Raw genomic sequence first — 27616 nt, 5'->3', positions numbered from 1 at the left:
TGAGAGCTAGAGGATTTGCATTTGAGTCTGCTTTGTCCCTTACTGGATGCATGGCCTGGGGCGCATTACCTTCTGAGGCAGTCTACTTATCTTTAAAAACAGTGAAAAGGCTAGGTGCAGTGGTTCACACCTGTAGCCCTAGCACTTTGGGAGGCTGAGGCAGGAGGATCACTTGAGCCCAGGAGTTTGAGACATGCCTGGTCAACATGGCAAGACTTTGTCTCTACAAAAACACAAAAATCAGCTGGGCTTGGTGGCATGCGCCTATAGTCCCAGGTACTAGGGAGACTGAGGTGGGAGGATCACTTGAGCCCCGAAGGTGGAGGTTGCAGTAAGCCAAGATTGCACAGCTGCACTCCAGCCTGGGTGACAGAGTGAGATCCTATCTCCAAAAATGCCTTCTTCCCAAGGTTGTTATGGCAATTAAGTGAGTCTGTATATTTAAATATGCCTAGAACAGTGCTCTGAATAAATGTTAATGAAAACAAAACAAAGGATACTTTGTCTTTAGACAGTACCTTCCCCCAGAGAGGTACCCCGTTTTGAACACTGACCTCACTCATCAACCTAGGTAGAGACCGATGTAAGAAATTTCTCTCCACCCTATTTTACATGTGGAGACTAAGGCATAAACCACGAAGTGTGGAGTGTGTGTGTTGAGGGGAGTGTCAGAGGCACTCGTCTAAGAGTCACAGGGCATGGTGGCAAAGAGCCTGGCCTAGGACCCTTTGGACTCTCACACCTTGTCTGGATTAAAAGGGCCCTTCCATGGGCTTTCGCGTGTCCTTGGGCCATTCTATTAAGACCAGCTATTAAATGACAGTGTTCCAGTTGGGGACTGGTGTGGCTTCCAGAGCAGGACCTCATGGGCCTTGAGGAGATCTTGGCTTCTTTTTATAGCAATGGCTTTAAAAATATCACCCCAGAAAACCAGCTTCTGCCATTTCATGAGGGGGGATGAGGAAGGGAAGAAGGAGGGAAGACAATGCCCAGAGTTGTGGCTTGATGATGCTGTCTCCCACTGAAGCATAGGTTCTACCAAAGCAGGCATGCTCTGTCTCCTTCTCACTGTGCTCCCAGTGGCTAGTGCAGTGCTTGCACATAGTAGTTACCCAGGAGCCATTTGAGAAATGAATGAATGAATGAGATGCTTGGAGTGTGTGGAGTGATCTAGGCTGTTGCAGCTGTTCTCAGTCATGCAGTGGATCACAGTGAGGAGCACAGAGTGCTCCCAAGAGAGGGAGCTCCTAAGGAGCTGGCATCTCTGTGTGACGCAGTTGGAAACCTATAATGAATGCCCCAGGTGATGATTTAGTGGAATCAACTTCTTGGCTTGTCTGGGGATTAAACCAGGGCTCCCCTTGGTACTGCAGATGGAAATCAAAACAAACACCTGTTTGCCCAGAGTGCCATGTGTTGTGGATACGTTCTCCTTGGTGCCCTCCTTCAGAGACGACTCTGTGTGCTAACAGCTGATGTAATTACAGCCTCCACGCTAGCGTCAGTCCTGCCATCTCATTCCTAAACTTCTACAAGTGCTTTGGAGCAGAGCTCCCTGCCTCCACCAGCCCCCCTTCTTGGTTCATTCTGTGGGGACCCTGAGAGCTCTCTTTGTTAATCACAGCTCTGATCTTACCACTCCCTAGCTTCCTGTGCCTGCAGAATAGAGTGAGCATGCTCAGCACACCGTACTATTGTTCATGCTGACGCCACCTCCCATGTACTCATCTGCTCAGTGTACACTTAGTGAATGCCTGCATCTGAGAGGCAGCAGGGGGTGGTGCCTGAGAGCCTGGACAGGAGTCACAGCTCCTGGGTTCAACTCCTCAGGCAGGTTACTGTGAGTCTCACTTCCTTTTCTGCAGGGGTTATCCAAGGGATGTGGAGAGTGCTCAGCGCAGAGCCTGGCATATAGCACGTGTTCAGGAGAAGGTAGCTTCTCTTTTTATAGGTGCCAAGTGCTGTGACTTGAGGATACTGAACTTAATCTTTGCCTTCAGGGAGCTTAGGGTCTCTGTGCATGTCAAACAGGAAAGTTGGTGATGATAACAGGGTGTGAGAAATGCTACTGAGAGAGGAAACCCAGGGAGTGGCACCTAATAAGGTCCTGGAGGAAGCAAGGGGGTACTTTCAGGAATGCCACAAAGACAGCAAGATGCTTGTCATGAATGCCCAGCAGAAGAAACTGGGGAAGAGACACCCAGCCTGAGGAAACAATATCTACAAAGACACGGAGAAACTCGGCACATCCAAGACAACCACATGAGGGCTGGCATGGCTAGGGGGAGGGAGGGAGTTGGTGAGTAGGCCAAAAAGGTAACGAGTCTTAAGAGACATACTAAGGAATTGAACTTGACCTGGAAAGCGATGATGTGCCAAAGACAGCTAAAGTATCATGGTCAGTTGGGTTTTTTCCGAAAGACTCCTCTAGCTGCAGTGTCGGGGATGAACCAGAGATGGGGCACTTTTTAGAGGCATAGAGATCATCAGGAAGGCTTCTGTCTTCATCTAGGTTCGATATGATAAAGGCCTGAGCTGAGATGAGCACAGAGGGCATACAGAGATACTTAGGACGCAGAGTGGAACTGGCAACCAGTCGGATCAGAACCAATGCACAGGAAAGTGTTAGACAGATAGGGTGTCCAGCGGTGGTTTTCCAAATGCAGCCAGGTGCCATGGCCTGTCCATTCCCCACAGACCACGGAGGGCTGGTTTGGCTTATTAGACAGTGCGGAGCCCAAGGAGATATAGGGCCTGAGAGTGATTTGAAAAGGGATCCATTTCAGGAGGATTCTTCCGCTTAAGATTACGTGTGTGGGCTGGATGAAAAGAGCAGACACGGGACACCACGAGACCAGTTAGAATGATGTTGAGAGACCAGTCCTGACAAGACTCCATGAGGGTCTGCACCAGGAGAGTGGTGATGGGAAAGGAGACCCAAGGCCCAGGGTGAGGGTAGCTGCCCGAAAAAGGGCAGCAGACATGCGGCTGATTAGATCTTGGCATGAAGAAGTCAAAGAGAGGATAGAATGAAAAACAAACTGTTTAGCAACCAGGCATGTGAGAGCAAATGGAGCATGAACGCTGGCCGAGCACCCACTGTGGGCCAGCCATTGGAGGCCAGAAATGACGCTGATGAAAAGACTGTCCTCTCCTTGGGGACATACACGCTGCACACACAGCATGCGTAACAGTTTACGAACTGTGTTAACCAGATTTGGCACCAAGTATACCAAGGTCTGGGCAAGAAACCAGGACCACTGACTCACCTGTGCAGAGCTCCTGTGGTAAGGGGCATAGTGGAGTGGCCCGGAGATGGCTGTGTCATGAGGGAGGGCCGGATACTGGCTCTGCATGGGGTGAGGATGCTGGTTGCCATAGCTCCCATAGTTATAGCTTCCCGTGTATCTAAAATGCATCAAGCACATTGAATAGTGTGAGTAATAGCAAGAACAGATCAGTTTGACAACTTTTTAAAAACCTCATCTATGTTTTTCCTTTTTCTTTTTTTCTCTCTTTTCTTCCCCCTTCACCCCCCAACCCCATTTTTCATTCTTTCGTCTTTTTTTTTTTTTTTTTTTTGAATCAGAGTCTCATTCTGTTGCCCAGGCTGGAATGCAGTGGCATGATCTTGGCTTACTGCAACCTCCACCTCCTGGGTTCAAATGATTCTCCTGCCTCAGCCTCCTGAGTAGCTGGGATTACAGGTGTGCGCCACCACGCCCGGCTAATTTTTGTATTTTTAGTAGAGATGGGATTTCACCATGTTGACCAGGCTGGTCTCAAATTCCTGACATCAGGTGATCCACCCACCTTGGCCTCCCAAAGTGCTGGGATTACAGGCATGAGCTATCGCGTCTGGCCTCTTCCTTTTGATTCTTACCATTTCCACTTTTGTGGCCTTGTTATGGTTAACTTAAAACCCCAGGCTGATTTTCCTATTCCTTCAACACCTAGAACATACCTCCCTTCCCCCAGCCAGTGTTCAGAGATGAAATCTAGCCTGAGCCAAACATCATTAGTGATGGAAACCTCTACTCCTGCTGTGTTTAAAAGCCCTGTTGTATCCTGGAATCAAATAGGGATAACAAAAAAGAAACCACTGTGAGATTTATGTTTTTATATCACTCAGGCCTCTGCTTCCACATCATGGGGAAGGATATAGTGGGGTTCTGCAAGCTGTCTCCTGGGGGGATAACACCATGGCATGGTCAAACAGGCATCAAAGACCCCGGTTCTAAGCCAGACTCCACCACTTTCTAGCTGTGACTTTCACGACCCTGTTTCTCACATCCATAAAAATACTGTGCACGGTCATTCTGAGGATCATATGTGTGAACACACTCTATAAACCAGAAAGTCCTGTGTAGACATAGCCTATTATTATCACTGTTCCTCTTAGTAACATCTTTATAGCAAAGATGCTGACCTATGACCATGTGAGTATTTTTTCTGCTATTTCTGCTGAATCAAAAATCTCTCTGAAACAGGGTTTTCAGAGTCTATTCTAAATGTGTGGAAATACTCTCAAAGGCCTCCTGAGAAAATAATGGCTGCCCGATTGACTGCTTGGGAGCACTTGAACCTATGGAAAAGTACACCAACATCCAGGCCTGTGCACACTGTCAGGTCACCGCTGTGCTGCACTATGCTGGGCCAACTGTGGAAGGGACCTGAGAGGTCCTCCCCCTCCTCCTCTCATGTACCCCACAACTGGTCTGTTGGAACCTGGCCTGGGAGTGGTCAGGCCCACTGCACCACATGGTAGGATCTCTCTCTCTCTCTCTCTCTTTTTTTTTTTTTTTTTTTGAGATGGAGTATTGCTCTATTCTCCAGGCTGGAATGCAGTGGTGCGATCTCAGCTTACTGCAAGCTCCGCCTCCTGAGTTCAAGCAATTATCCTGCCTCAGTCTCCTGAATAGCTGGGGCTACAGGCGCCTGCCACCACGCCCATCTAATTTTTCTTTTTTTGTTTTTTTGAGATGGAGTCTCCCTCTGTCGCCAGGCTGGAGTGCAGTGGTGCAATTTCGGCTCACTGCAATCTCTGCCTCCTGGGTTCAAGCGATTCTCCTGCCTCAGCCTCCTGAGTAGCTGGGACTATAGGCGCGTGCCACTACATCCAGCTAATTTTTGTATTTTCAGTAGAGATGGGGTTTCACCATGTTGGCCAGGATGATTTCGATCTCCTGACCTCGCGATCCACCCGCCTCGGCCTCCCAAAGTGCTGGGATTACAGGCATAAGCCACCGCGCCTGGCCCATTTTTGTATTTTTAGTAGGGAGACAGGGTTTCATCATGTTGGCCAGTCTGGTCTCAAACTCTTGACCACAAGTGATCCACCCACCTTGGCCTCCCAAAGTGCTGGGATTACAGGTATGAGCCACTGTGCCCAGTCAGGATCTCTTTTTAATATCCTAAGTGCTTTTCAGATCACTGCTCATTAGACATTGAAAGGTTAGTGTCTTTTGATAAAGACAATGCATAATGGCAAAGAACTACGAGGATTCAAGTAACACTTTTGTATGGATTTGTAGTTCATTCATCACAGCAACATCACTCCACACATTTGAAAAATATATACGTATGGGCAGAACAAATGATGCATCTTTCCAGGGCATAAAGCACCGCTAGAACCTATGGGGAATCCCCTGAACCTCATGAATAACTGCAGCCCTAAAGGGACCTCCAGCCCTCAGGTGAGGAAGCCCTTCTCTAAGTGGAATCATAAAAGACTTGAACCTGAGATGACGCTCTGTAAGTCTGCAATTTGTACAAAGAGCCAGCCAGGAGAACTGCTGAAAGGGGTTTGCAGCTGAGGCGTTAAAGGAGTGAAGAGGGAGGAACACAGGCTTTGGAGTCAGATATGTGCTCAGTTAGGTCCCACCATGTGCCAGCTGTGTGACCTTGGGGAACTGAAGAGAACCAAGTTTCAATTTCCTCATCTAAAATGGGGTCACTAACACCTTCTTACCTACCTACCTACCCTGGTTGTTGTGGGGATTACACAATACAGTGCTCACGATATTGTGGGAACTCAGCAAAGGGTAGCACCCTTCCTGTTCTTTGAGAAAACAGCTGTTAAGGAAACCCCTCTTTAGATCTTTTTTTTTTTTTTTTGAGACGGAGTCTCGCTCTGTCACCCAGGCTGGAGTTCAGTGGTACAATCTCGGCTCACTGCAACCTCTGCCTCTCAGGTTCAAGCAATTCTCCCACCTCAGCCTCCCAAGTAGCAGGGATTATAGGTGTACGCCACCATGTCTGGCTAATTTTTGTAGTTTTAGTAGAGACAGGGTTTCACCACGTTGGCCAGGCTGGTCTCGAACTCCTGACTTAAAGGCCCACCTCGGCCTCCCAAAGTGCTGGGATTATAGGGTGTGAGCTGCTGCACCCATCCTCTTTAGATCAAATTTTAAAAGTCCAGCAGCATCCCTAGAAAGTTACCTACCCATGTTCCTCTCTGTGGGGATAAACTGGTATCCTGTGTGTGACGGAGGAAGAAGGCACATGAGTGTTCCTCATACAGGGCAGCTGTTGGGAGTTCTCAGCTGGGGACCCAGCAGCCGTCGTCACTGTGTATGTGAGAGACCACGTATATGACTGCATTGCTCCTGCAGAGACAAATTAAGACGTCTCGATCATTAACAGTTCTCACATCCCTTGTTCTTCCTTACTTTAGTGGCTTCCCTTTGTTCTTAAGTTGAAGGCCAAAATCTTTACAAGACATGTATCTCTGACTCTGCTGAGCTCACCAGAGGCATCCCCCATCCCCTGTCTTTGTTTTATCTGGTCCAGCCACATTATCTTTCATCGTCTTCAGAGCACCACAGTTCCCAGCACCTCGGGGCCTTTGCACATGTTTCTGCTACCTTATTACCCACTCATTCTTCCTCTCACAGTCCAAAAAGCTGTCGTCTTCCTAATCCCAGACTAGGCCAGATCCCTCACTGTACTGTAGGCCTAAGTGGTACCTACTGCAATTTGTAATCCTACACCCATTAGTGAATGTGATTTGATTAATGGTCCCCTCACCAGACAGAAAGCACCAAGAGGGTAGGGGCCTGGCCAGGATTTTGGCCACCAGTGGATTCCCAGTGCTTAGTACAAAGCCTGGCCACCAAAAGACTCAATAACAATTTTAGAAGGGAGAAAAGGGAAGGGAAAGATAAGAAGAAAGGAAGGGAGGGCCAGAAGGAAAAGGAAAGCCTGGCGAAATACATCCTAGATAGGCACTGCCAATTAACTTTTCAGTGCTTAACTCAACAGGTGTTAAGGATCCAACAAATTGCTTTAAGCAAACATAAGTAGATTATTGGAATCTGCCAGCTCAGGTCTTTTTGAAGATTATTAGACAGTGGCCTGGACAGTGACCTATTCTATACAAATTATGAATTCTCTTTGTCTATTTTTTAATTTAATTGGATACCTTGAAAGTGCTAAAGACTGGGGGATAAAAACCTGACAAAATTAAATGCTTAATATTTTATGAGATGGTTAGTTTTTTGTTTTTTGGTTTTTTTGAAACAAGGTCTTACTCTGTCACCCATGCTGGAGTGCAATGACATGATCATGGCCCTCACTGCACCCTTGACCTCCTGGGCTCAAGAGATCCGTCCACCTCAGCCTCCCAAGTAGTTGGAACTACAGGTATGTACCACCATGCCCAGCGAATTTTTAAAATTTTATTTTTTTTTTTTTGAGATGGAGTCTTGCTCTGTCTCCTAGGCTGGAGTGCAGTGGCACAATCTCAGCGCAGTACAACCTCTGCCTCCTGGGTTCAAGCGATTCTCCTGCCTCAGCCTCCTGAGTAGCTGGGATTACAGGCGCACACCACCACACCTGGCTAATTTTTGTATTTGTAGTAGAGACAGGGTTTTGCCATGTTGGTCAGGCTGGTCTCGAACTCCTGACCTCATGATCCGCCCGCCTCAGCCTCGCAAAGTGCTGGGATTATAGGCATGAGCCACCGTGCCTGGCCTTGAAATTTTTTATAGACACAGGGTCTCACTATGTTGCCCAGGCTGGTCTTAACTCCAGGTCTCAAGTGATCCTCCCACCTCAGCCTCCCAAAGTGCTAGGATTAGAGGCATGAGCCACCACTCTTGGCCTAGAATTTTTTTTTAATGATAATTTAATAAATCATTAACAGCAATATTAAACTCATCAGACAACTTAATTTCTGATAAATTTTAAAATATGTTAATATGGTGGAAATAATCAAGCTTGTTTTAGAAGGCAGAGGGAATGGGATCCAACATCCCCCTTTAGGTACATGGAAAACTGAAGAATTTAAGGGAGGACATTTTTAAGGTGAAGTAAAAGAGAAAATTTGATCTCCCGTTCTGTATTTTCTGCAGTAGACCATTTCTATCTAAAAATTCCTCTGGGAAGATAAAGGAAAGGTTTTCATTTTAAAAATTAGTCCATTCCATCCCAGGGACTTTGCAAATAGCATATGAGAGGAGCTGCATTGACATGGAGTAGTGGGAGGAAGCAGAGTTGGTGGATCAGCGCAGTGCCAGTTATGTGACAGAGACTCGGTAAGGAATACCCTTGAAGAAATGTGGAAATGGTATCCTATTTTAAATACCTTGACTTATTGTTAAAAGAACCCTTTGGTGAGCCCTTTCATAAATTGAAGAATCTTTTGGAATGCAAATAATGTCCTTTGTTGTAATGAGGTGGCAAAGATTTATTCCAAGAGTATGAAAGGAGACACCATTATTGAGCATCTCTTACAGACCATGCAGTGTGCTGAGTGCTTGTCACACACCCTTAAAAGAACATTATCCCCCATTTTATAGGTGAGGAAACTGAAGGTTAAATCCAAAAGAATTTAAGGGAGTGTATAGCAATATAAAAGATTCGAGACAATAAAATGGAAGTGGGAATGAAAGAAGAAAGAAAAGCAGAATTGGAGGCAAAAAGTGCAGTCGGAATGAGGTGAAACATGCCGCCCAAATTCTTCCTATATGTGAATTTTGAACTTAGATACGAGTTTTCCAGGAGCCAGTGCTCCTGGAAACCTGAATAGTTAGGAGCACTAAGATTGACGATTGCTCGGGAGTATACTGTCCTCCATATTCAGAGCAAACAGAAATATCTTTAACTATGAACTGTTCAACAATGTCCTCAACACCCTTACAATGGACTTCATCTTAATTCTAAGGATGGTTCCTTTTGTCAACACTAACTGCAGGCTAATGGCATCACACAAAAGTCCAGTTCAAGGAAACTTAGAATGTTAAATAACTTGCCCAAGGTGCTGGAGTGGGTGTCAGTCGGGCTCCGAACCCAGACACTTTCTGCCACACACTTTCTACTCTCTACTGTCATGTCTCTTTGCTCTGGGTTCTGGTTCTGCCAGGTGCTAGCTGTAAGATCTTGGGCAAGCCTGTTAAACTTTATGAGCTTCTGTTTCATCATCTTTAAAACAGGAGTAACAATATCTATCTTGCAGGACTGTTGTGAGGGTTAACTGAGATAATGTATGTCAGAGATCTTGGCATGTTGTAGGCTTTTAATGGTATTCGAGCACTCTTCATTACGAATTCAGGTATTCTTACATGAAAACTTCTTAAAATAGATATTTCTGTATATCTCATTTCAGACCCCAAGGAAGAAAGGCAAGTTTCTTGGGTGAGATTCTATTACCAGTGATGAAACATTTGAATAGCAACGGTAATTTGGCCAATTACGGCAAATTTCCTAACATGTTTTTCTATAAAATTACTAGTGTCCTTACTTACTCACCAGCACAGCCGAAAGTACCCCTTCCTGCTTTGCACATCTACTCCATATTCTTCCCCCAAAAGATAATGACTTTAGCAGGCTTGATTTGTAAGGCTTGATAATGATTTGTCAGGCTTGATTTATAAGTACAAGAAAATGGGAAGGGAAGATCCCCAAAATGATCACGACTTAGATGACTGGATTATGCATAATTGCCCTCCTCTATGTTTTGAACTTCATGTGAAATTATATTACTGTTATAGTTTTTAAAAAGTCATGTTTATTAAAACAGATTATCATTAGTGGTGGGATTGAGGAGAGTTTTAAAATGTTTTCCCTTGTTTTACTTATCTGTATTTTTCTGTAATGAATGTGTATTGCCTCTGTAAAAAGAAAAATATGAATACATTAAACAAAGTTTAGAATTGGAAATGGAATCGGAGAAGGTGGGCAGTTTGGGAGAACAATGAACCAGCCCCAACAAGCGAGTAATTAACCCTTAAAGCCTCTGGGACCTCAGGGGAGCACAGCGAGGTCAGTGGATATTTAAACGGGACAGCCAAGGAAACCAAAGAATTTTTTTTTCCAAGCAGTGGGAAGAAGTCATGATAATAGCCATCACCTGAGAGAATGCAACAGAAGTTACTTTTGTGTGAGCCCCTGGAGCACAGCAACTGTTCCTTATTCATCTCTGTATCCCCAACAGAGGGTGTGCCAAATAGTAGGTGTTCAGTAAATTTTCGTTCCATTGAATTTGTTGTTGAAGGAGTAAATGCTGCTAGAAATAGACGTTATCAAACAAAAAGCTAGTGGAACTCTTGGAAAAATGGGCTCCTGTGGTCTGGGGAACAAAACCCCTAAATGGCCATGTGCCAGCAATCTAACACATCCACTCAGGCAGGCTTAAGCAGATTAACACCTACTGGCTTGGGTGAGAAACCCTTTTTGCCTGGGGAGCAGAAAAGAACACCCCTTGAATTCCCTTTCCTACCAGTGAGACCTCCAGTGAGAATTGCTGCTGCTTCTTTTTTAAGGAAGCTAATAAAAGAAAATCTGTGCAGCTTACAGTTTGTGCTTAGTTTTTAAGACAAGTCTAATGCTTTTAATTTGTCGGTAAAACAATAGCAAATCTTCCCTATTTGTTCAATTCCTATATTTTTCTCTTATTCTCCCCTCCTCTCCTCACATTTCTATTTATTTAAAGGTCTGAGGATAGCGGTGGAAGCCCCTGATATTTGAGAATCCTGTAAAGATCCCAAGAGAAGCAGTTGTTGGTCACCTTACAGTATTGAAACTGCTACAGGGGAACATTTTCTTCCCCTCCCATCCCCAGCAAAACACTCTTCTTCCCCAAGGTTGCTTTGTTTTGGAACAGGTTTTAAGCATAGGACAGGAAGGGTGCTCGGAATATAATAGACAGTCAGTAATGATTTGTCAAATAAATGAATTAATGATCATCTAACATAAACCAGATCTCATGCTCATTTCCTTTTATACATTGACCCATTCAGTCTTCACAACAACCTTTTGAGGTAGGTAGTATTACCTTCTTTTTCAGGTGAGAAAATTGAGGCCCAAGAGGTTAAATGACTTGCTCAGGTAAGTGGCAGAGTTGGGATTTGAATGTGGGTCTGCCCAACCCCAAACCCTTTCCATAGCAGTGTTTCTTACACTTGAATGTGTATTTGAATCATTGGAGATCTTGTTAAAAATGCAGATTCTGATTCAGTAGGTTGGGAGTGAGGCCTTTATATCAGACTTCTAAATGATGACAATGTGGTTGGTCGGTGAACCACACTTTGAGTAACAAGGCTCTATAACATACTGCCTCGTGTCACACATCCTGTATGTTAAGGGCCATTAAAAATCCAAGTTGGCCAGGCGCAGTGTCTCATGCCTATAATCCCAGCACTTTGGGAGCCTGAGGTGAGCTGATTTCTTGAGCCCAGGAGTTTGAGACCAGCCTGGGCAACATGGTAAAACCCTGTTTCTACAGAAAATACAAAAGCTGGATGTGGTGGTGTGTGCTTGTAGTCTCAGCTATTTGGGAAGCTGAGGTGGTAGGATCCCTTAAGCTCGGGAGGTAGAGGCCGCAGTGAGCTGTGCTCACACCACTACACTCCAGGCTGGGCAACAGAGTGAGACCCTGTTTCAAAAGCAACAACAACAACAAGAAACCCAGAAGCTTTGAGATTCTGCTACAGACTTGTGAAAATTTAGAGTGCTTCCCAAGCTACCTGGCTGTACCCTTTTTTTCAGATCTTGGACTGAATCCTTTAACCCAGGGGTCACCAACCCCAGGGCCGGTACCGGTCCATGGCCTGTTAGGAGCTGGGCCGCACAAGAGGTGAGTGGTAGGTAAGCAAGCGTTACTGCCTGAGCTCTGCCTCCTATCAGATCAGAAGCAGCATTTGATTGTCATAGGAGTGTGAACCCTCTGAACTGCACATGCAAGGGATCTAGGTTGCATGCTCCTTATGAGAGTCTAATGCCTGGTGATCTGAGGTGGAACAGTTTCATCCTGAAACCATCGCCCCCACCACTTCCCTAGTCCATAGAAAAATTGTCTTCCACAAAACCGGTCCCTGGTGCCAAAAAGGTTGGGGACCACACTTTTAACCTTTTCCTTAGGAGGATTCTGTGAACCATCACAGATGTTGCTCAAGTTTTAAGCTAACCTATGCCTTTTGTTTGTAAGCTCATTTAAGTGTGTCAAGATTCTAGAGCTGCTCTGCCCTATCCTATAGCCACTCGTGGCTATTGAAATTTAAATGAATTAAAACTAAATACAATTAAAAATTCAGTTTCTTAGTTCCACTAGCCACATTTGAAGTGCTTAGTAGCCACAGGTGGCTAATGGCTACTGTTTTGGATAGCTAAGATAGAAATAATTTCCATCTCATCACAGAAATTTCTATTTGGACAATGTTGCTTAACAGTATTTGCTATTAAACAAGCATTTCCTGTAATCTTCATGACTGAGACAGGGAAAGAAGACTATATATTGATATTTACCTATGTCTCTAGGTATGCCATTGGCTATCATCTTTTTTTTTTTTTTTTTTTTTTAGACAGAGTCTCACTCTGTCACATAGGCTAGAGTGCCAGGGGCGCGATCTTGGCTCACTGCAACCTCCGTCATTGGTTATCATCTATCCTTAAGACAGCTGTGTTTAAAGAGACCACCTATTGAAGCTGGAAACCTCACCTGTTTGAGTTACACTTTACCAGTAGTTCCGTGGTCAAAATCTGATTGACAGAACTGACCAGGGGCAGCAAATGAATCAGTTCCTTCTTATGTTGCTGCATAATCTAGCCTCTGCCTAGCTCTGCAACTTCCTCTCCTGCCACTGTCTTCCTTACTTATTATATACATTTGTCAGTTCCCACTACGCCAAGCTCTTTGCTGCCTGAGGCCTGTGCACGTGCTTTTCCCCATCGCATAGAAAGTTCTTTTTCCCTCCCCAACCTCTATGTAGCTGGCTCCTTGTAAAACTTCAGGTCTCAGATAAATGTCACCTCATCAGAGAGGCATTCTCTGACCACCAACTAAGATGGGTCCCCACTTTATACTTTTTAATAGCACACTAATATTTTTACACATAACACTTTGACCATTTGAAATTGCACCTTTACCTGGCAGTTTACTTCTGTATTGACTCTTACCCACTATAATGTAAGTACCATGCAGGCAGTGACTATGACTCCTTTTTTTCACTTCTGTACTCCCAGGACTTGGTACAAATTAGACACGAAATATATATTTGTTGAATGAATGAACAATGAATGAATGAGGGAGCCCAAAGTCCCAGCAGCAAGCTAAGATTTGATTTTGTGATCCAAAAAAAAAAGAGTCGATTAATCTATTTTCAATCCCAGCTTTTTTTCCGTGATTCCATTACTTTAAAGAAAAAGCAGCAGCAGGGACGAAAGAAAGAGGAATTCACTAGCAGTGACAACTCTGAGGTCCTGTGGGATAAGTGTCCATCTTATCCCACTCGGTTTAGCTGCCCTCAGAATAACTGGGCTTTTGTTATTTGGAAAGACTAAGGGTCGGTTATCTTTGTTACATCCTCGACTGATGTAGAGAAAATGCAGCTGGGCAGGCCAGATGTTCTACAGTTAGGGCCATTTATGAGGAATTCGCTTTTATTTCATTAAGTATCCTAGTATCTCAGTGATTTAATTTGCTGGTTTTGTGTTGCAGGGAACCCATGGTGGGAAGTTGAAAACATGAGTTTAATAGTTAACTTTTATTGTCATTGCTGAAGGAGGGAATACTTAAAATGACATCATAAATGAGGTTTTAGAACCCTTTGGTGGCCTGATGGGACAGGGTAGGAGCTTAACGTTTTTCTTTAGATGACATGAAAGAATTGCAGCCCAATGTCATGTTAAATAGACTGATCAGTTTGGCACTGTCTGCCATGCTTCCAAGGAGGAAAGGAGCCAGTTTTCCTTAAAGAAAGTTAAGGTTTCTAAACTTTGCCAGGTCATGAGGGAGGGTAGCAAGCCTACAAATTTGGGGGAGAAAGTGAACAGACAGGCTAGATTTTACCTTGCGGAAATCTGTTGGAATGGAATCCTTTAACCAGCCTCTTATCATGACATTGCCGTAAAGCCAACCAAAATTGGCCATATATCAGGTTTAATTTTAGGTAGCCGAAATTTATTTCATTTCCCTTTCTTTGCCCATTAAAAAAATCAATTAATAAGTACAATCTTAGTAAAATATATTTAGAAACATGGATATGGAACTAGACGTAGATACAGATAAGCAGAGTGACTGTTTTCCTAGTGAGTCATAACTCATTATCTGTACTACCTTGTGTTCCCTAGTCCTTGTATCAGAGGATGCCAAAAGGTTATGCGCAATGAATTAATTTTAGCTTTGTGCCACCAAGCACACATGATACTGTTCCTTTTTCACAGCGGAAAAATGGAGAAGTGTCCGTCCAAAGTGGGACATTTGTTTGTGAAAGAGTCCCAGGTACTTGATTGGCCTTAATTCTCAACAAGTCAAACCTGGTAATATTTACATTGTCTGATCAGCGATAAGCTGGAAACACAACAAAATAACTGGATCACATAACATTTCATGTATTAATAAGATTTTAATAAAATTTTAAAGCTAACATTTGTTTCATTTAATTTTCCTCACCTTTATTTCTTTCTTCCTGGTTTTGGTCCTTTTTATGAAATTGATTTTCCTCTATTTATTATAAACTGCTTCAAAACTTTTTGGAAAGTAGATGGGATATAAATCAAGCGATAATTTTTAAATAGAAATAAAAATTAACTGGGCATGAAAACCATGTGCTGAGTTGACTTTTTTTAAAAAAAGAAACATGGCAGATACATTTTACAAGATTTACATAATTTTTTTACAATTTACACTATTGTTCAATGAAAATTTGCACAAATTCCAAATGTAAGAAGCCTACCATAATAGATTTCCTAATATTTAGCTTTCTGTCATGGGTAAATAATTTGTGCTTTATAATATAATGTGCCTATACAATCATACATGTTGTTAGGAAATTAGGTTTCTTTTCTCCAAGACCATGACCTACATTACATGCCCAGATCCAGTCTAATTTAGCAATGGAGTATTTCAAAAGTGGTACTTGAGAAAAATATCATACATAGTCTTATATAGGATGACATTTTTAATGCCCCCTGGAGATATCTGAGAACAAAGCTGGAATGTGCCAAAATCTTCAAAGTTTAAAATCATCTGAAGAGAACCTGTTTCACATTTGTATTTCTAAGAAGCTACTTTTATGGCTCTTGAACACATTGCACAGAAATATCTGAAGACATTTATGATATTCCTGTGGCCTTGTCTATCACACCTGCCATACTTTGAGGCCTCCACATTGCTTCGAAGAAAGCCAGGCACACTCACTAGCTGGATGAGAACTATGAGAAGATCCTAGACATGTTTCCTTCACACTCTTCCCTCCCATCCCTTATTCCCTTAGAGTGTGTCTCCTTATTTGAAATGTTGATACACTTTGAGAAATGTTTCATCCAAGTGGTTTCTGCTTCACAATGCAGAACTGTATTATTTGTATAATTTCCCTGTTTATTTCAGAAGTAAGGATGTTATCACTAGCAGACTCATGTGTGTCTCCCTGGTGGTGACAGGGATATTTGGGTAAATGGCTCTTTAGGGAGAAAGGAGACTCAGGATGGTTGCCCAATAATCCCAGTCTTTGAAGAACTCCTCAGACCTGCATGAAGAGCTGTGAACGGTACTTGAATTCTCTTTCCTTTTAATGTTCAGTGAACAAAGTCATTCTTTTCACTACACTTACTTTTTCTGAGCCTTCTAAGCGGGAACTACAACAACCCACTATGGAAAGAAAATGGGAGGGAGGTGGGAGCCTGATCACATTCTTCCTCCTCAAAGCAGAAAACAAAATACAGTTTGAGGCGCATCTATATAAACAAATGTGGTGATGTCACATCTAAATTTCCACAGAAGAGGGCTCACTAGCTGTGTACGTGAAGTGAAATCAAAGCTTGATCTAATGCCATTTTTCAACAACCCAACTTTTCAATACTTTGAAGAATCCAATTTCCTTAGCTGTCCCTGACAGAGGGCCACTGAGTTTATGGGCTAGTACACAAGACAGCAAGTCCTTCCAGTTTCTTAAGCATCCACTCAATCCCTCTCTAAGTAGGTGTAGTTCCACAGAGAGGAAACTCTGGGGAAGGAATTAATCAAAAGTCTCCAGGATATATACTTTTAAGTTTCCTGAAAGTAACATGCTCTCTCTTGCCTCTACTTGGAATACCTTTTCTCCCCTCTCCTTCATGCTCCCATAATACTCTGACCCTTCTTCCAACCTAGCACTCCTCACATTATATTGTTACTGTCAGTTTGTTCATCAAGAACCTTAACCTCTAAACATAAACCCCCAGGGGGCAGGGACCACACTTCTGTTGTTCACCATTGTATCTGCACCTATCTGAAAGTGTTTAGCACATCCAAGCCACCTGAGAAATATTTTTTGGATAAATGGGTAGATACGTGAGTAAATGAGTGAATGATAAAAGACATCCTGAATGGAGCAATCTGACCCTATTTGGCCCCCCACAAAAACAACAACAACAACAACAAACACTTTAGTTCTGAGTCTATTCTGGAAACAGTCCTAACTAGAATTAGGATATAATTAAGTCCATGCTGTGAGGGTCTGGAGGAAGAGTCTAACTTGGAGGGTGAGGGAAACATCAAAGGAGATGAGTAGAATTTTATCAGGCAGAGGGTGGAAAGAGGCTAGCCCAAGAAGAAGGAACAGTGTGAGAAGTGATTTGGAGAAAGAGAACTCTTTAAGGCTTTTAGAGTGAGGCAGTGGGTTCTTTGCCCCAGCACTTTGAGGAGGCACAAGCTTCATGAAAACGAGACTTAGTGGGTAGAATGAGAGAGGACAGAGTGGAGTCTGGAGGTAGGGTATCAGCTTGAGAGTCACTGTTGTTGTCTGTGAGAGGTGGGGGTGGCCTGAACCAGAGGCACAAGTAGGATGGGAAGGAACAGATCAATCTAGATTAGTATTAGAACAACTGGACTTGGGAAATGTGATGGAGAATGCCTGCTGTCGCCCCTACAGCTGTTCCCCCTTCCCTGCCTGGGTACATGCTATTCTACATTTCCCAGCCTCTCTTGCAGTTACATGAGGCCACGTGACTAAGTCCTCGCTGATGGAATATAAGTGGGAGTGACGTGTGCTACCTTCAGGCCAGGGCTTTTAAGAGAGTAGGTTTTCATCCTCCATGCCCTTTTTCCATTTCTGCCGGCTGGTTGCAGACTTGACAAAGCCCTCAGGCTGTGGTCCTTAACCTAGTGAGCATCAGAATCACCTGGAAGTTTGTTGCACAACATTCCTGGGCCGTGCTCCTAGAGTTTCTGATTCACTGGGTCTGCAGCGGGACCAGATATGAGCATTTCTAATAAGTTTCCAAGAGATACTGATACTGCTGGTCTTTGGATCACAGTTTGGGAAACACTGCCCTGGGGTATGATGGAGCGTAATATTGAAGGAGCACGTGTTTCCAAATGGCTGCATTACAGAGAGCCTCCTTTATGACTGAATACCCTAGCAGTACTGCCTTCAAGCATGAAATAGATTTCTGTTTTGTTAACTCCACCTGTGTTTGGATCTATTTGTCACACCAGCTTAGCCTACCCCAACTAATACAGGAGTTTAGGGGGAGCAAAGATTTGAAGCTGATGCCCGTATTTGTTGCCTGGGTAACAGGAGGGTAGTAGAGCAGGTTTGGATGGAAAGATAATGAATTAATTATCACAGCCTGACCAAGCCCTCCACTCCACAAAGCTTGGAATCTTTGTGAGGTCTTCCCTGATACTTCCAGCCACAAAGAATCTCTCCTTCCTTGGGAACCTCATAGCATTAGTTTATATCTCACTTATTGCATATACCACATTCTTCCTTCCATAACAGTTGTCTCTGTACTTTTCTTTATCCTTGTGTTCCCTCTTGGTAGCAAGACCTTGGCATATTAATCTATTTATTTCCCAGCACAGGACTTGACACATAAAATGTCCTCACAGGGGGAAAAAAATACATGTGTGTACATATATAAATGAATAAACATATATAGGATTCTGGATCCAAAGTTTTCAATGCAGTTTTTTTCTTTGCACTTCAAAAGTATGGTTTCAGATATTGAATCTAATGTTGCAGATAAGAAGTCTGTTATCAGTCTGGTTTTCTCTCCTTTGGAGGTTATCTATGCATTTTCTTTGGGGAAGCTAATAAGATTTCTTTTATCTTTGATTTTCTTCAGTGGGCTTAGAGGTGATTTTTTTAAATTTTTCCATTTATTCAGCACATGTTCAATGAGAGCTTTTGGTCTAAAAAGCCTTGTCTTTATTCCATTTTATAAAACTGTCAGCTATTATAACCTTCACTTTCTCTCTATTCTTTCTCTGGACACTTATTAAATGAATATTGCAATTTCTGACTTTATCAGTCCTTTTTCTCAACATCACTTTTATACTTAGTATTTCTTTTTGCCACATTATCAGAGAATTCCTCAGCTCAGTCTTTCGGTTTACTGATCCCTTTCAGTTAGATCTAATTTTCTAATATTCAACCTATCTATTGAAATTATTATTTCAACAATTATATATTTCCTTTTGAAGATATTGACTCTCATGGGTATGATTTCTTTTTCTTCTTTCTTTCCTTTCTTTCTTCTTCTTCTTCTTCTTTTTTTTTTTAAACAAGCTATCACCCAGGCTGGAGTACAGTGGCCTGATCATAGCTCACTGCAGCCTCGAACTCTTAGGATCAAATGATCCTCCCATCTCAGCCTCCTAAGTAGCTGGGACCACAGGTGCACACCACCATGCCCAGCTAACTTTTTAAAAAAGTTTATGTAGAGATGGGGTCTCAGTATATTGGCCAGGCTGGTCTCGAACTCTTGGCTTTAAACCATCCTTCCACCTTGGCCTCCCGAAGTGCTGGGATTACAGGGTGAGCCACCATGCCTGACTGATTTATTTTTAGTTCTCATCTTAACAATACTTTTCAGGTTGTCCCATTAACTTTATTCCTTTGGATATAGACACTCTGTGTTTTTAAGTTTGTTGTTCCTCCTTCATGGAATTGGGCTTCCACAGATGCTTGGGTGACTTTTAATTGTGGTAACATATATCCATATTAACTCCTTTTTTTTCCTGAGATGGAGTCTTGCTCTGTTTACCAGGCTGGAGTGCAGTGGAGTGATCTCAGCTCACTGCAGCGATCTCAGCTCACTGCAGGTTCTACCTCCTGGGTTCAAGTGAGTCTCCTGCCTCAGCCTCCTGAGTAGCTGGGATTACAGGCGCCAACCACCACACCTGGCTAATTTTTGTATTTTTAGTAGAGACAGGGTTTCACCATGTTGGTCAGGCTGGTCTCAAACTCCTGACCTCGTGATCCACCTGCCTCAACCTCCCAAAGTGCTGGGATTACAGGTATGAGCCAACATGCCCAATATTAACCATTTTCAAGTGTACAGTTCAATGGCATTAAGTATATTCACCATGTTGTGCAACCATCACCACCATCCATCTCCAGAGCTTTTTCATCATCGCATACTGAACCTCTGTACCTATTAAACACTAACTCCTCATTTCCTCTCCCTCCAGCCCCTGACATCCACCATTCCATTCACTGTGTCTGTGACTTTGACTCTTCTAGGTACCTCATATAAATGGAATCATGTATTTGTCCTTCTGTGTCTGGCTTATTTCATTAAGCATACTGCCTTCAAGGTTCATCTGAGTTGTAGCATGAGTCAGAATTTCATTCCTTTCCAAGGTTCAGTACTATTCCATTTATATATATACACCACATTTTCTTTATCCATCATCCATCAATAGACGCTTCGGTAGTTTCTGCCTTTTGGCTATTGTGAGAAATGCTATTAGGAACACTGATGTACAAACATCTGTTTGGATCTCTGCCTTCTTTTGGGTGTGTATCCAAGCTTGGGTAATTCTTAGTTGTAAATTAATCTTAGGAGACTCCTGTGCACATCTTGGACTGTGTGGGCGGTAGCATCAGCCTCATGCCATGTGCCCGGCAACTCTAGCTTAGCTCAAGACTCACTCACATTCCCAGCCCCTGCCTGCTTGTGGTTGCCATAGTTTAGTGTAAGGTTTCCTGTCTGCCTCCCTTTCCAGAGAAAAAGAAAGCAGCTCAGTTTTTGATTCAGAGAGTTCCCTTTCTTGTTTTCAAGAATGTTTGTGTATTTATGTTATATAGCATTATAATCATTTCTGGCTTACATTTGGATCGTATCATGTGCTTAATTTGCCAACTTGAAAACAGCAGCATACAGAATGTGTACCAATGAATAAATGAGTACCTGTACGTCATTCACAAATCCAGGAGATACCTAGGTTTTGGCATTATCTTTTGGAGATTGTGGGGGAAGAATGTTTTTCCAGAAAGCTCTTTTTTTCTTTTTTTTAGACAGGGTCTCACTCTATCACTAGCTTCACTCTATCACTGAAGCTAGAATGCAGTGGTGCGATCATGGCTCTTAGCAGCTTCAACCTGCTGGGCTCAAGCGATCCTCCTACCTCAGCCTCCCAAGTAGCTGGGACTATAGGTGTGAGCCAAGATGCCTGGCTAATTTTTAGTTTTTTGTGGAAATGAAGTCTTACTATGTTGCCCAGGCTGGCAGAAAGCCCTTTCTTCAAACATTCACTCCCCAAAGTTTTTGAGGGACTTCCCATTACCTGTAGTGCTGAGGCCAGTGTACTCAGGGGATGGATTGCTACCAGGGGAAGAGGGAGGTGGCACTTCCACAGATGGGGCAGATTTTGCTGGAGAAAACGATGGCACTGGTGAAGGGGTTGGCGCCGTAGCCTCTGCAGCCTCTGTCAAGATGATCTCTTCTCGGACTTCTGCTGTGGATAGACACAGGGGAAGTTTTTAGAACCAAATGTAAAGGCAAGTGTCTCTAAGATACTTTAAAAAGTGAAATATTCTTCTAATCTGTGTGATGTCACTCTTGCTTAAAACTTTTCAGTGGTTTCCCATCACCATCATGGCACTCAAGGCAATTTGCATATATACACATGCCCACTTTATTTGTTTGTTTATTTATGTACTTATTTTGAGATGGAGTCTTGCTCTGTCACCCACTCTGGAGTGCGGTGGCACAATCTCGGCTCACTGCAACCTCCGCCTCCTGGGTTCAAGTGATTCTTGTGCCTCAGCCTCCTGAGCAGCTGGGACTACAGGTGTGCACCACCACACCCAGCTAATTTTTTGTATTTTTAGTGGAGATGGGATTTTGCCATGTTGACCAGGCTGGTCTCGAACTCTGGCCTTAAGGGAGCTGCCCACCTTGGCCTCCCAAAGTGCTGGGATTGCAGGTGTGAGCCACCATGCCCAGCCCACATGCCCACTTTAAAGAGGAAAAAGACACGATTGGTTTGATACCACTTGACCTGTTTACCGTAACTAAATTCTTTGAGATACAGAGTTAAAGAAACATAAAGCACAGAAGTAAGGATACAAATAACATTACTAAGTGGTGCAATTCCCAGGAAAATGCTGGCTTACCAGTGCTTCCCTCTCCCTTCATGGCTCGCATGAGCTCATTGGCCCGCTCCTGACAGTGCAGAGATTCTAACAGGTAGAGCACGTAGTCATCAAACATTAAGTGAATTAGGTGAAAAGACCCTGGTGAAAAAAAGGATCAAACAGAAAGTAAGTAGTGCTGTCTCATGTAGGCCTCCTCTGTCTGGTCAGCTGCACAAGTTACACAGTGTTCTAAATGGTCTGCTCAAGAGTCTAATTTTCCACTCACTTATGATCTCGTCATGGTCAGAGGTTGCATTTCTCAGCTGTATCCTCAGCTTAGCCTAGTGCTTCGCAAGGTAAGTGTCATTAACACTTTGTGGCAAGTGAATCTTTTCCTTGCTGAAGTTATATTAGTATGACACCATCAAAAATGGCACCCACCGAGCCACCTCTGAGCTCTCACATACCTACTGGCCTCATCCTCATGTGAGCACCCCTCACTCTGTTCAGCATTTATTAACACAGCGTCTCTCACTTTTATCTCTTCCATCAGCGTATTATTCCCCCAACTGGACTTTAAGTATGCCCGTGGTGGGGACTTTGCCTTCTATTGCTGTCTACCAATGTACCTGACATAATTCTAGGAGCAAATTTGAAAATTTACATCTGCAACAAGCTATTTACTTATTTCCCTAAATGTTTTCAAGACCTCATTTAGCACATGGTTCTTAGAAAAGGTAATTCATTGAAGATAGTTGGTCTTTTCAGGTGGCAGTCTTCATTTTTCAATTTAGAGTAGATTATTTTGTAAAAGGGAATGTGAACAGTCATTTCTAAAGACTTTCCTATATGCCAGTCTCTGTGCTCAAAGTCTTATCTTCTCTAATTTAATAACTACAACCATGTTGTAAGGTGGGTATTTTTATTCCTATTTTGTAGGCCAAGCACTTATGCAAGATGACACGATTAATAGATAATACATTATTTCAAAACCAGCTTTTTTTTTTGCATGTCATGCTGCTATCGTGCACAGTGGAATGGTGCACCTACGGTAGGAGCTCAATTAATGTCTACTGTAATCAAGGCCTCATGGATCCAGGGTCAGAGAGAGGGGCCAAGCCTCTCCCATCCCATGTTTCCAGGTCCCAATGGGACATCTCCATGTGGATACCCTGCAATCCCTTTAAATGTCCAAAACTTTTCACCTCTCTCCAAGCTGACCAGTATACTGCTTGTTTTTTTCCCATTTCCTTCTAGTTTGCTTTTTTAGAGACTTTTTTTTTTTTTTTTTTTTAAGATGGAGTTTCACTCGCTTGCCTGGGCTGGAGTGCATTGGCACTATCTTGACTCACTGCAGCCTCTGCCTCCCGGGTTCAAGCAATTTTCCTGCCTCAGCCTCCCTAGTAGCTGTGATGATAGGCACGGACCACCACACCTGGCTAAGTTTTGTATTTTTAGTAGAGGTGGGTTTCGCCATGTTGGCCAGGCTGGTCTAAAACTCCTGACCTCAGGTGATCCACCTACCTCGGCCTCCCAAAGTGCTGGGATTACAAGCATGAGCCACCACGCCCGGCCTTTTAGAGACTTTATGAGACACTCTGGCATTATTTTTTTTGTCATTCTATCTTCGTCATGATCATTACCACCACCATTATTATCATCATCATATCTACTGTTTATTGAGCGTTTACTCTGTCCCAAAAACTCTGCTAAGCACTGAACGTATGTTTCTTTCTTACAACAAACTGTAAGGTAGGTGGTATTATCCTCCCTTACCAATGAGGAAATGAGTCTCTTCATTAGTGATCAAGTAGGGATTTGCCTCAGTTTGGTCTGGCTCCATAATCTGTTCCCATTCCCCTATAAGTCATTTAGTTCAATATCTTCATAGCACAGATGGGAAAATAAGGCCGAGATGGCATAAGTGACTTGGCCCCTAGAGGGGCCACTTGAGTTGGGAACTAGGTCTCTCCAAGTCTCAGAAATAAGGTGGTGGAGGCTAGTTGGGGGCTTTTGGAGCACTCCTTGGTGAAATTTATTTATTTTCTCCTTAACTGCACCTGGCTTCTGTATACATCCACACCCTTCATCTCGGATCAGTTAATTCTTTTGGTCTAGAAAGGCTAGAGAGGAAAATCCCTGGCTTAACTGTAAGGCCACTAGATGCCCAGCAGGTCATGAACATGACCCTCTGTCTCTAGAACCTGCCACAAACTCCTGTCCTTGTTCCCACAGAGCTCAAGGCCAGGGTCCACTGTCCTGCACCTCCTTCACATCCTTCTTCCATCTCCAGTACTATGTCGGTTTTTCAACCCCATTTGGAATTCAGCAAAGTCCAGGTTCTGCTCAGTCATTGTGAGATGCAGTCTCTAAAACTAAACTTTCCATCAGTTTCCCTGAAATGGGATCCTGTGAGCCACTGAGGAGGAACAGCACCGTGTGGGTAATTATACGGGCTGTGGATTAAACTGCCCAGGTTGAGATCCTAGCTCTGCCACTTAGTATCTGAGACTTTAGATGAGTTCCTTTACCCTCCCTAATGCTTATAAATACTGAAAACAAAATCCGACATTTATTGACTGCTGACTCTGTGGCAGCCACTGTGTAAACCACCGGAGATTTATTTTGGCATTGAATCCTCATCACAACCATGTGAGGTAAGTTACACTTTCCTTTTACAAAGGAGGAAAGTGAGGCTTAGGGAGTTAAAGTAGCTGTCTAATGTCACACAGTCATTAAGTGGCAGAACCAAAACTTGAACCCCGGACTGTCTTCACTCTGAAGTTGCTCTTCAATCATTATGCACTACGGCTCTCTAAAAGGACAGTAAAATGTACATTATAGAAGTACTAAAATGAGGGAAAGTATCTATTAGATGCTTAATAATTGGTAACTATTGTTATTATCGCTAAGGTCCCTTTTGCTACTATGTTCTAAGATCCCATGACACGACTGTTGTGTTCATAGAGTCAAAGAAGTCAAAAGATAGCATCAAATAAGAAAAGGGTCTCCAAAATGAAGAAATTATTTGCTGGGATGTTGATCTGAAGTCAACATGGATAGAAAGAGAGAAATGTACTATGAAATAATGAATTAACATGGAAAGCTTAGATGATAAAAATCCAAGCTAGTCGTTTTAGGATGAACAAACATTTTCATTTTATTCCATCCTCCTGTTTTATAAGACAAGGAGACAAAGATCTGATGAGGTGAAGAAACTTGCCTAAGATTACTCTTAGAAAACATCAGAGCTGAACTTGGAAGCCGGTACTTTAGGGAAAGTGCGGATTTGACATGGGGCTTCAAGCTGTCTTCATTAATGCCTCTGATCAGTTACCGGTTAGTCTGTTAATTTTCCATTGTAAATTTTAATCCTTGAAATAACAAGAGTTTGTAGAGCTACTGCTACTTGCTAACCATTGTGCTAAGCGCTCTGACTACAAAGGAGCCATAAAGCTCAGTCTCAGACTCCACAGAAGCTAAGTCTTCTTAGTAAGCAGAAATTAATCATTAAGATTATTGGGCAGTAAACAGTTCAGTACCAGGGTGTCACAGCAATGAGGATAGTGCAAATCGATGAAGACAGGAAAAATGAAAAGGAAATACAGAAAGACTGATGAGAGAGACAGACATCAAAAACAAGAGGGGAGAGGCAGTTATAGCGAACATCCCGCTTTATTTATCTCCTTAGCATTTCTCACCATCTAAGTTAAATACTATATCCTGTATTTAACTTAATTATTATTGCATGCCTCCTCCACTAGATTGTAAGCTCCATCTTGCAGGGATTTTTTCTGTCTTGACCAATGCTTTATACCCAGTGACCACGACAGTGCCAGGCACACAACAGAGACTCAATGGATATGTGTTAGATGAATGAATCAAATAGACAAGCATTGACTACTTCCATATGCACCGCGCTAAGTAAGCTCTTTTAACTTGTCAACAACACTGCAAAGAAGGTATTATCTTCAGTTAATACATGAGGAAATGAAGGCTCAGAGGGCTTGAATAACTTGCTTAAAGTCACAGAGCTAGGGAGCAGCAGAGCCTGTTACAGAACAAGGCATTAGGATAGAGACAAAAGGAGATTTTATTTTGTTATTGTTATATGGTAATATAGTTAATTGCATTTGGTAGAATCAAAGCATTTCATTTCTTATGAAAAATATCCATCATAGAAAAATATAGAGAATTCTAAAATGAACACCAGTGTAATCACCACCAATTTTTGTTAGGATTATTTCCAGGTACCTTTTAGTTTCTATTGCTATTATGAATTGTGTGTGTGTGTGTTTTAAGTTATATTTAAGTTATGTAGTGAAATTAAGAATGCCAATGATTTTATAAAAACTGAATTCAGGGCCAGGCGTGGTGGCTCACGCCTGTAATCCCAGCACTTTGGGAGGCCGCAGCGGGCAGATCACGAGGTCAGGAGTTTGAGACCAGCCTGGCCAACATGGTGAAAAGATACAAAAAATTAGCCGGCTGTGGTGGCGCATGCCTGTAATCCCAGCTACTTGGGAAGCTGAGGCAGGAGAATCGCTTGAACCCAGGAGGCAGAGGTTGCAGTGAGCTGAGGTCATGCCATTGCACTCCAGCCTGGGCGACAGGGCAAGACTCTGTCTCCAAAAAAAAAAAAAAAACTACTTTCAGTAACTTGACTGAATTCTTATTGGTTCTATTAGTTTGTGGATTCTTTTTTGCCAGCAATCATGACATCTATAAATAAAGACAATTTTGTGTTTTCCTTTCTAATTCTTGTGTTTCATTTTCTTTTTTTAAGGCATTGGCTAGGACCTCCAGTACATATTTATCAGACATCATATTAGAAGGCATTCCTGTCTTTTCATGATAGCAATGGGAAATTTTCTAACATTTCGCCATTCAGTGTGATGTTTGCTGCAGAATTCTAGATGCCCTTTAAGATATTAAATTCCCTTCTATTCCTAGTTTGCTAAAAGGTTTTTTTAAAACCATACTTGAGAGCTGAATATATTAAATGCTTTTTTTCTCTGTATCTATAATGATGATTATATGATTCTTCTCTTTTTATTAATATAGTATGTTAATTAGTAATTTTTCCTTTTAGGATTTTTGGCATAGTCTAATACTGATTTTAAAAATTTTGCCACTAACTTTGATCTGCTAGTGTTTTACTTAGAATTTTTTTCACCTATGAAAAAATATGTGTAGGCGGGTATGGTGACTCACACTTGTAATACCAGCACTTTGGGAGGCCGAGGTGGGTGGATCACTTGAGGTCGAGTTCCTGACCAGCCTGGCCAACATGGTGAAACCCCATCTCTACTAAAAATACAAAAATTAGCTGGGCGTGGTAGTACACGCCTGTAATCCCAGCTGCTCAGGAGGCTGAGGCATGAGAATCACTTGAACCTGGGAGGGGGAGGTTGCAGTGAGCCTACATTTCACCACTGCACTCCAACCTAGATAACAGAGTGAGACTTTGTCTCAAAAAAAAAAAGTGTGGTTGAGTCATAATTTTCTTTTCCTCTGCTTTTCTTGCCAGATTTTGATATTGAGATTATGTTAGCTTTGTAAAATGAGTTGTATATTTCTTTATTTTGAATGTAATTTAAAAACCAAAAACTAATTTGTATATTTGTTTTAAAAAGTTAAAAATAAGTTCTAGGTAAAAATATAACACGGAGTAATGAGAAGAGAATCTTCAAGGAACAGTTAAAGCATGCTAAGGTCTTTGTCTTTTTTAGGAATACTAAGTAACTTTTGACTTCGTTGGAGAAATTCATAGTTTGGATTTAATAAATGTTTAGCATATATGTTAATCAATTAAGGTATCATTACTAAAA

The 27616-nt window shown here is 42.7% G+C and overlaps 1 protein-coding gene across 1 annotated transcript in view; it reads right to left on the bottom strand.

Annotated features, from left to right (window-relative positions):
* Positions 1–27616, bottom strand: part of RFX4 (regulatory factor X, 4 (influences HLA class II expression)) — a 160206-nt gene that overhangs the window by 7292 nt on the left and 125298 nt on the right. Inside the window, exons 13-16 of the mRNA XM_011975596.1 lie at positions 21825–21944; positions 20993–21163; positions 6446–6608; positions 3270–3408 (exon numbers count right to left, since the gene is read on the bottom strand). Coding sequence (XP_011830986.1) covers positions 3270–3408; positions 6446–6608; positions 20993–21163; positions 21825–21944 — 593 coding nt within the window. The remainder of the gene's footprint in view (positions 1–3269; positions 3409–6445; positions 6609–20992; positions 21164–21824; positions 21945–27616) is intronic.

Source organism: Mandrillus leucophaeus, unplaced genomic scaffold, assembly GCF_000951045.1.
Source record: "Mandrillus leucophaeus isolate KB7577 unplaced genomic scaffold, Mleu.le_1.0 Scaffold157, whole genome shotgun sequence".
Lineage (NCBI taxonomy): Eukaryota > Metazoa > Chordata > Mammalia > Primates > Cercopithecidae > Mandrillus > Mandrillus leucophaeus.
The sequence above is the reverse complement of the archived record's forward strand: the minus strand, read 5'-3'. Positions and strand labels throughout refer to the sequence as shown.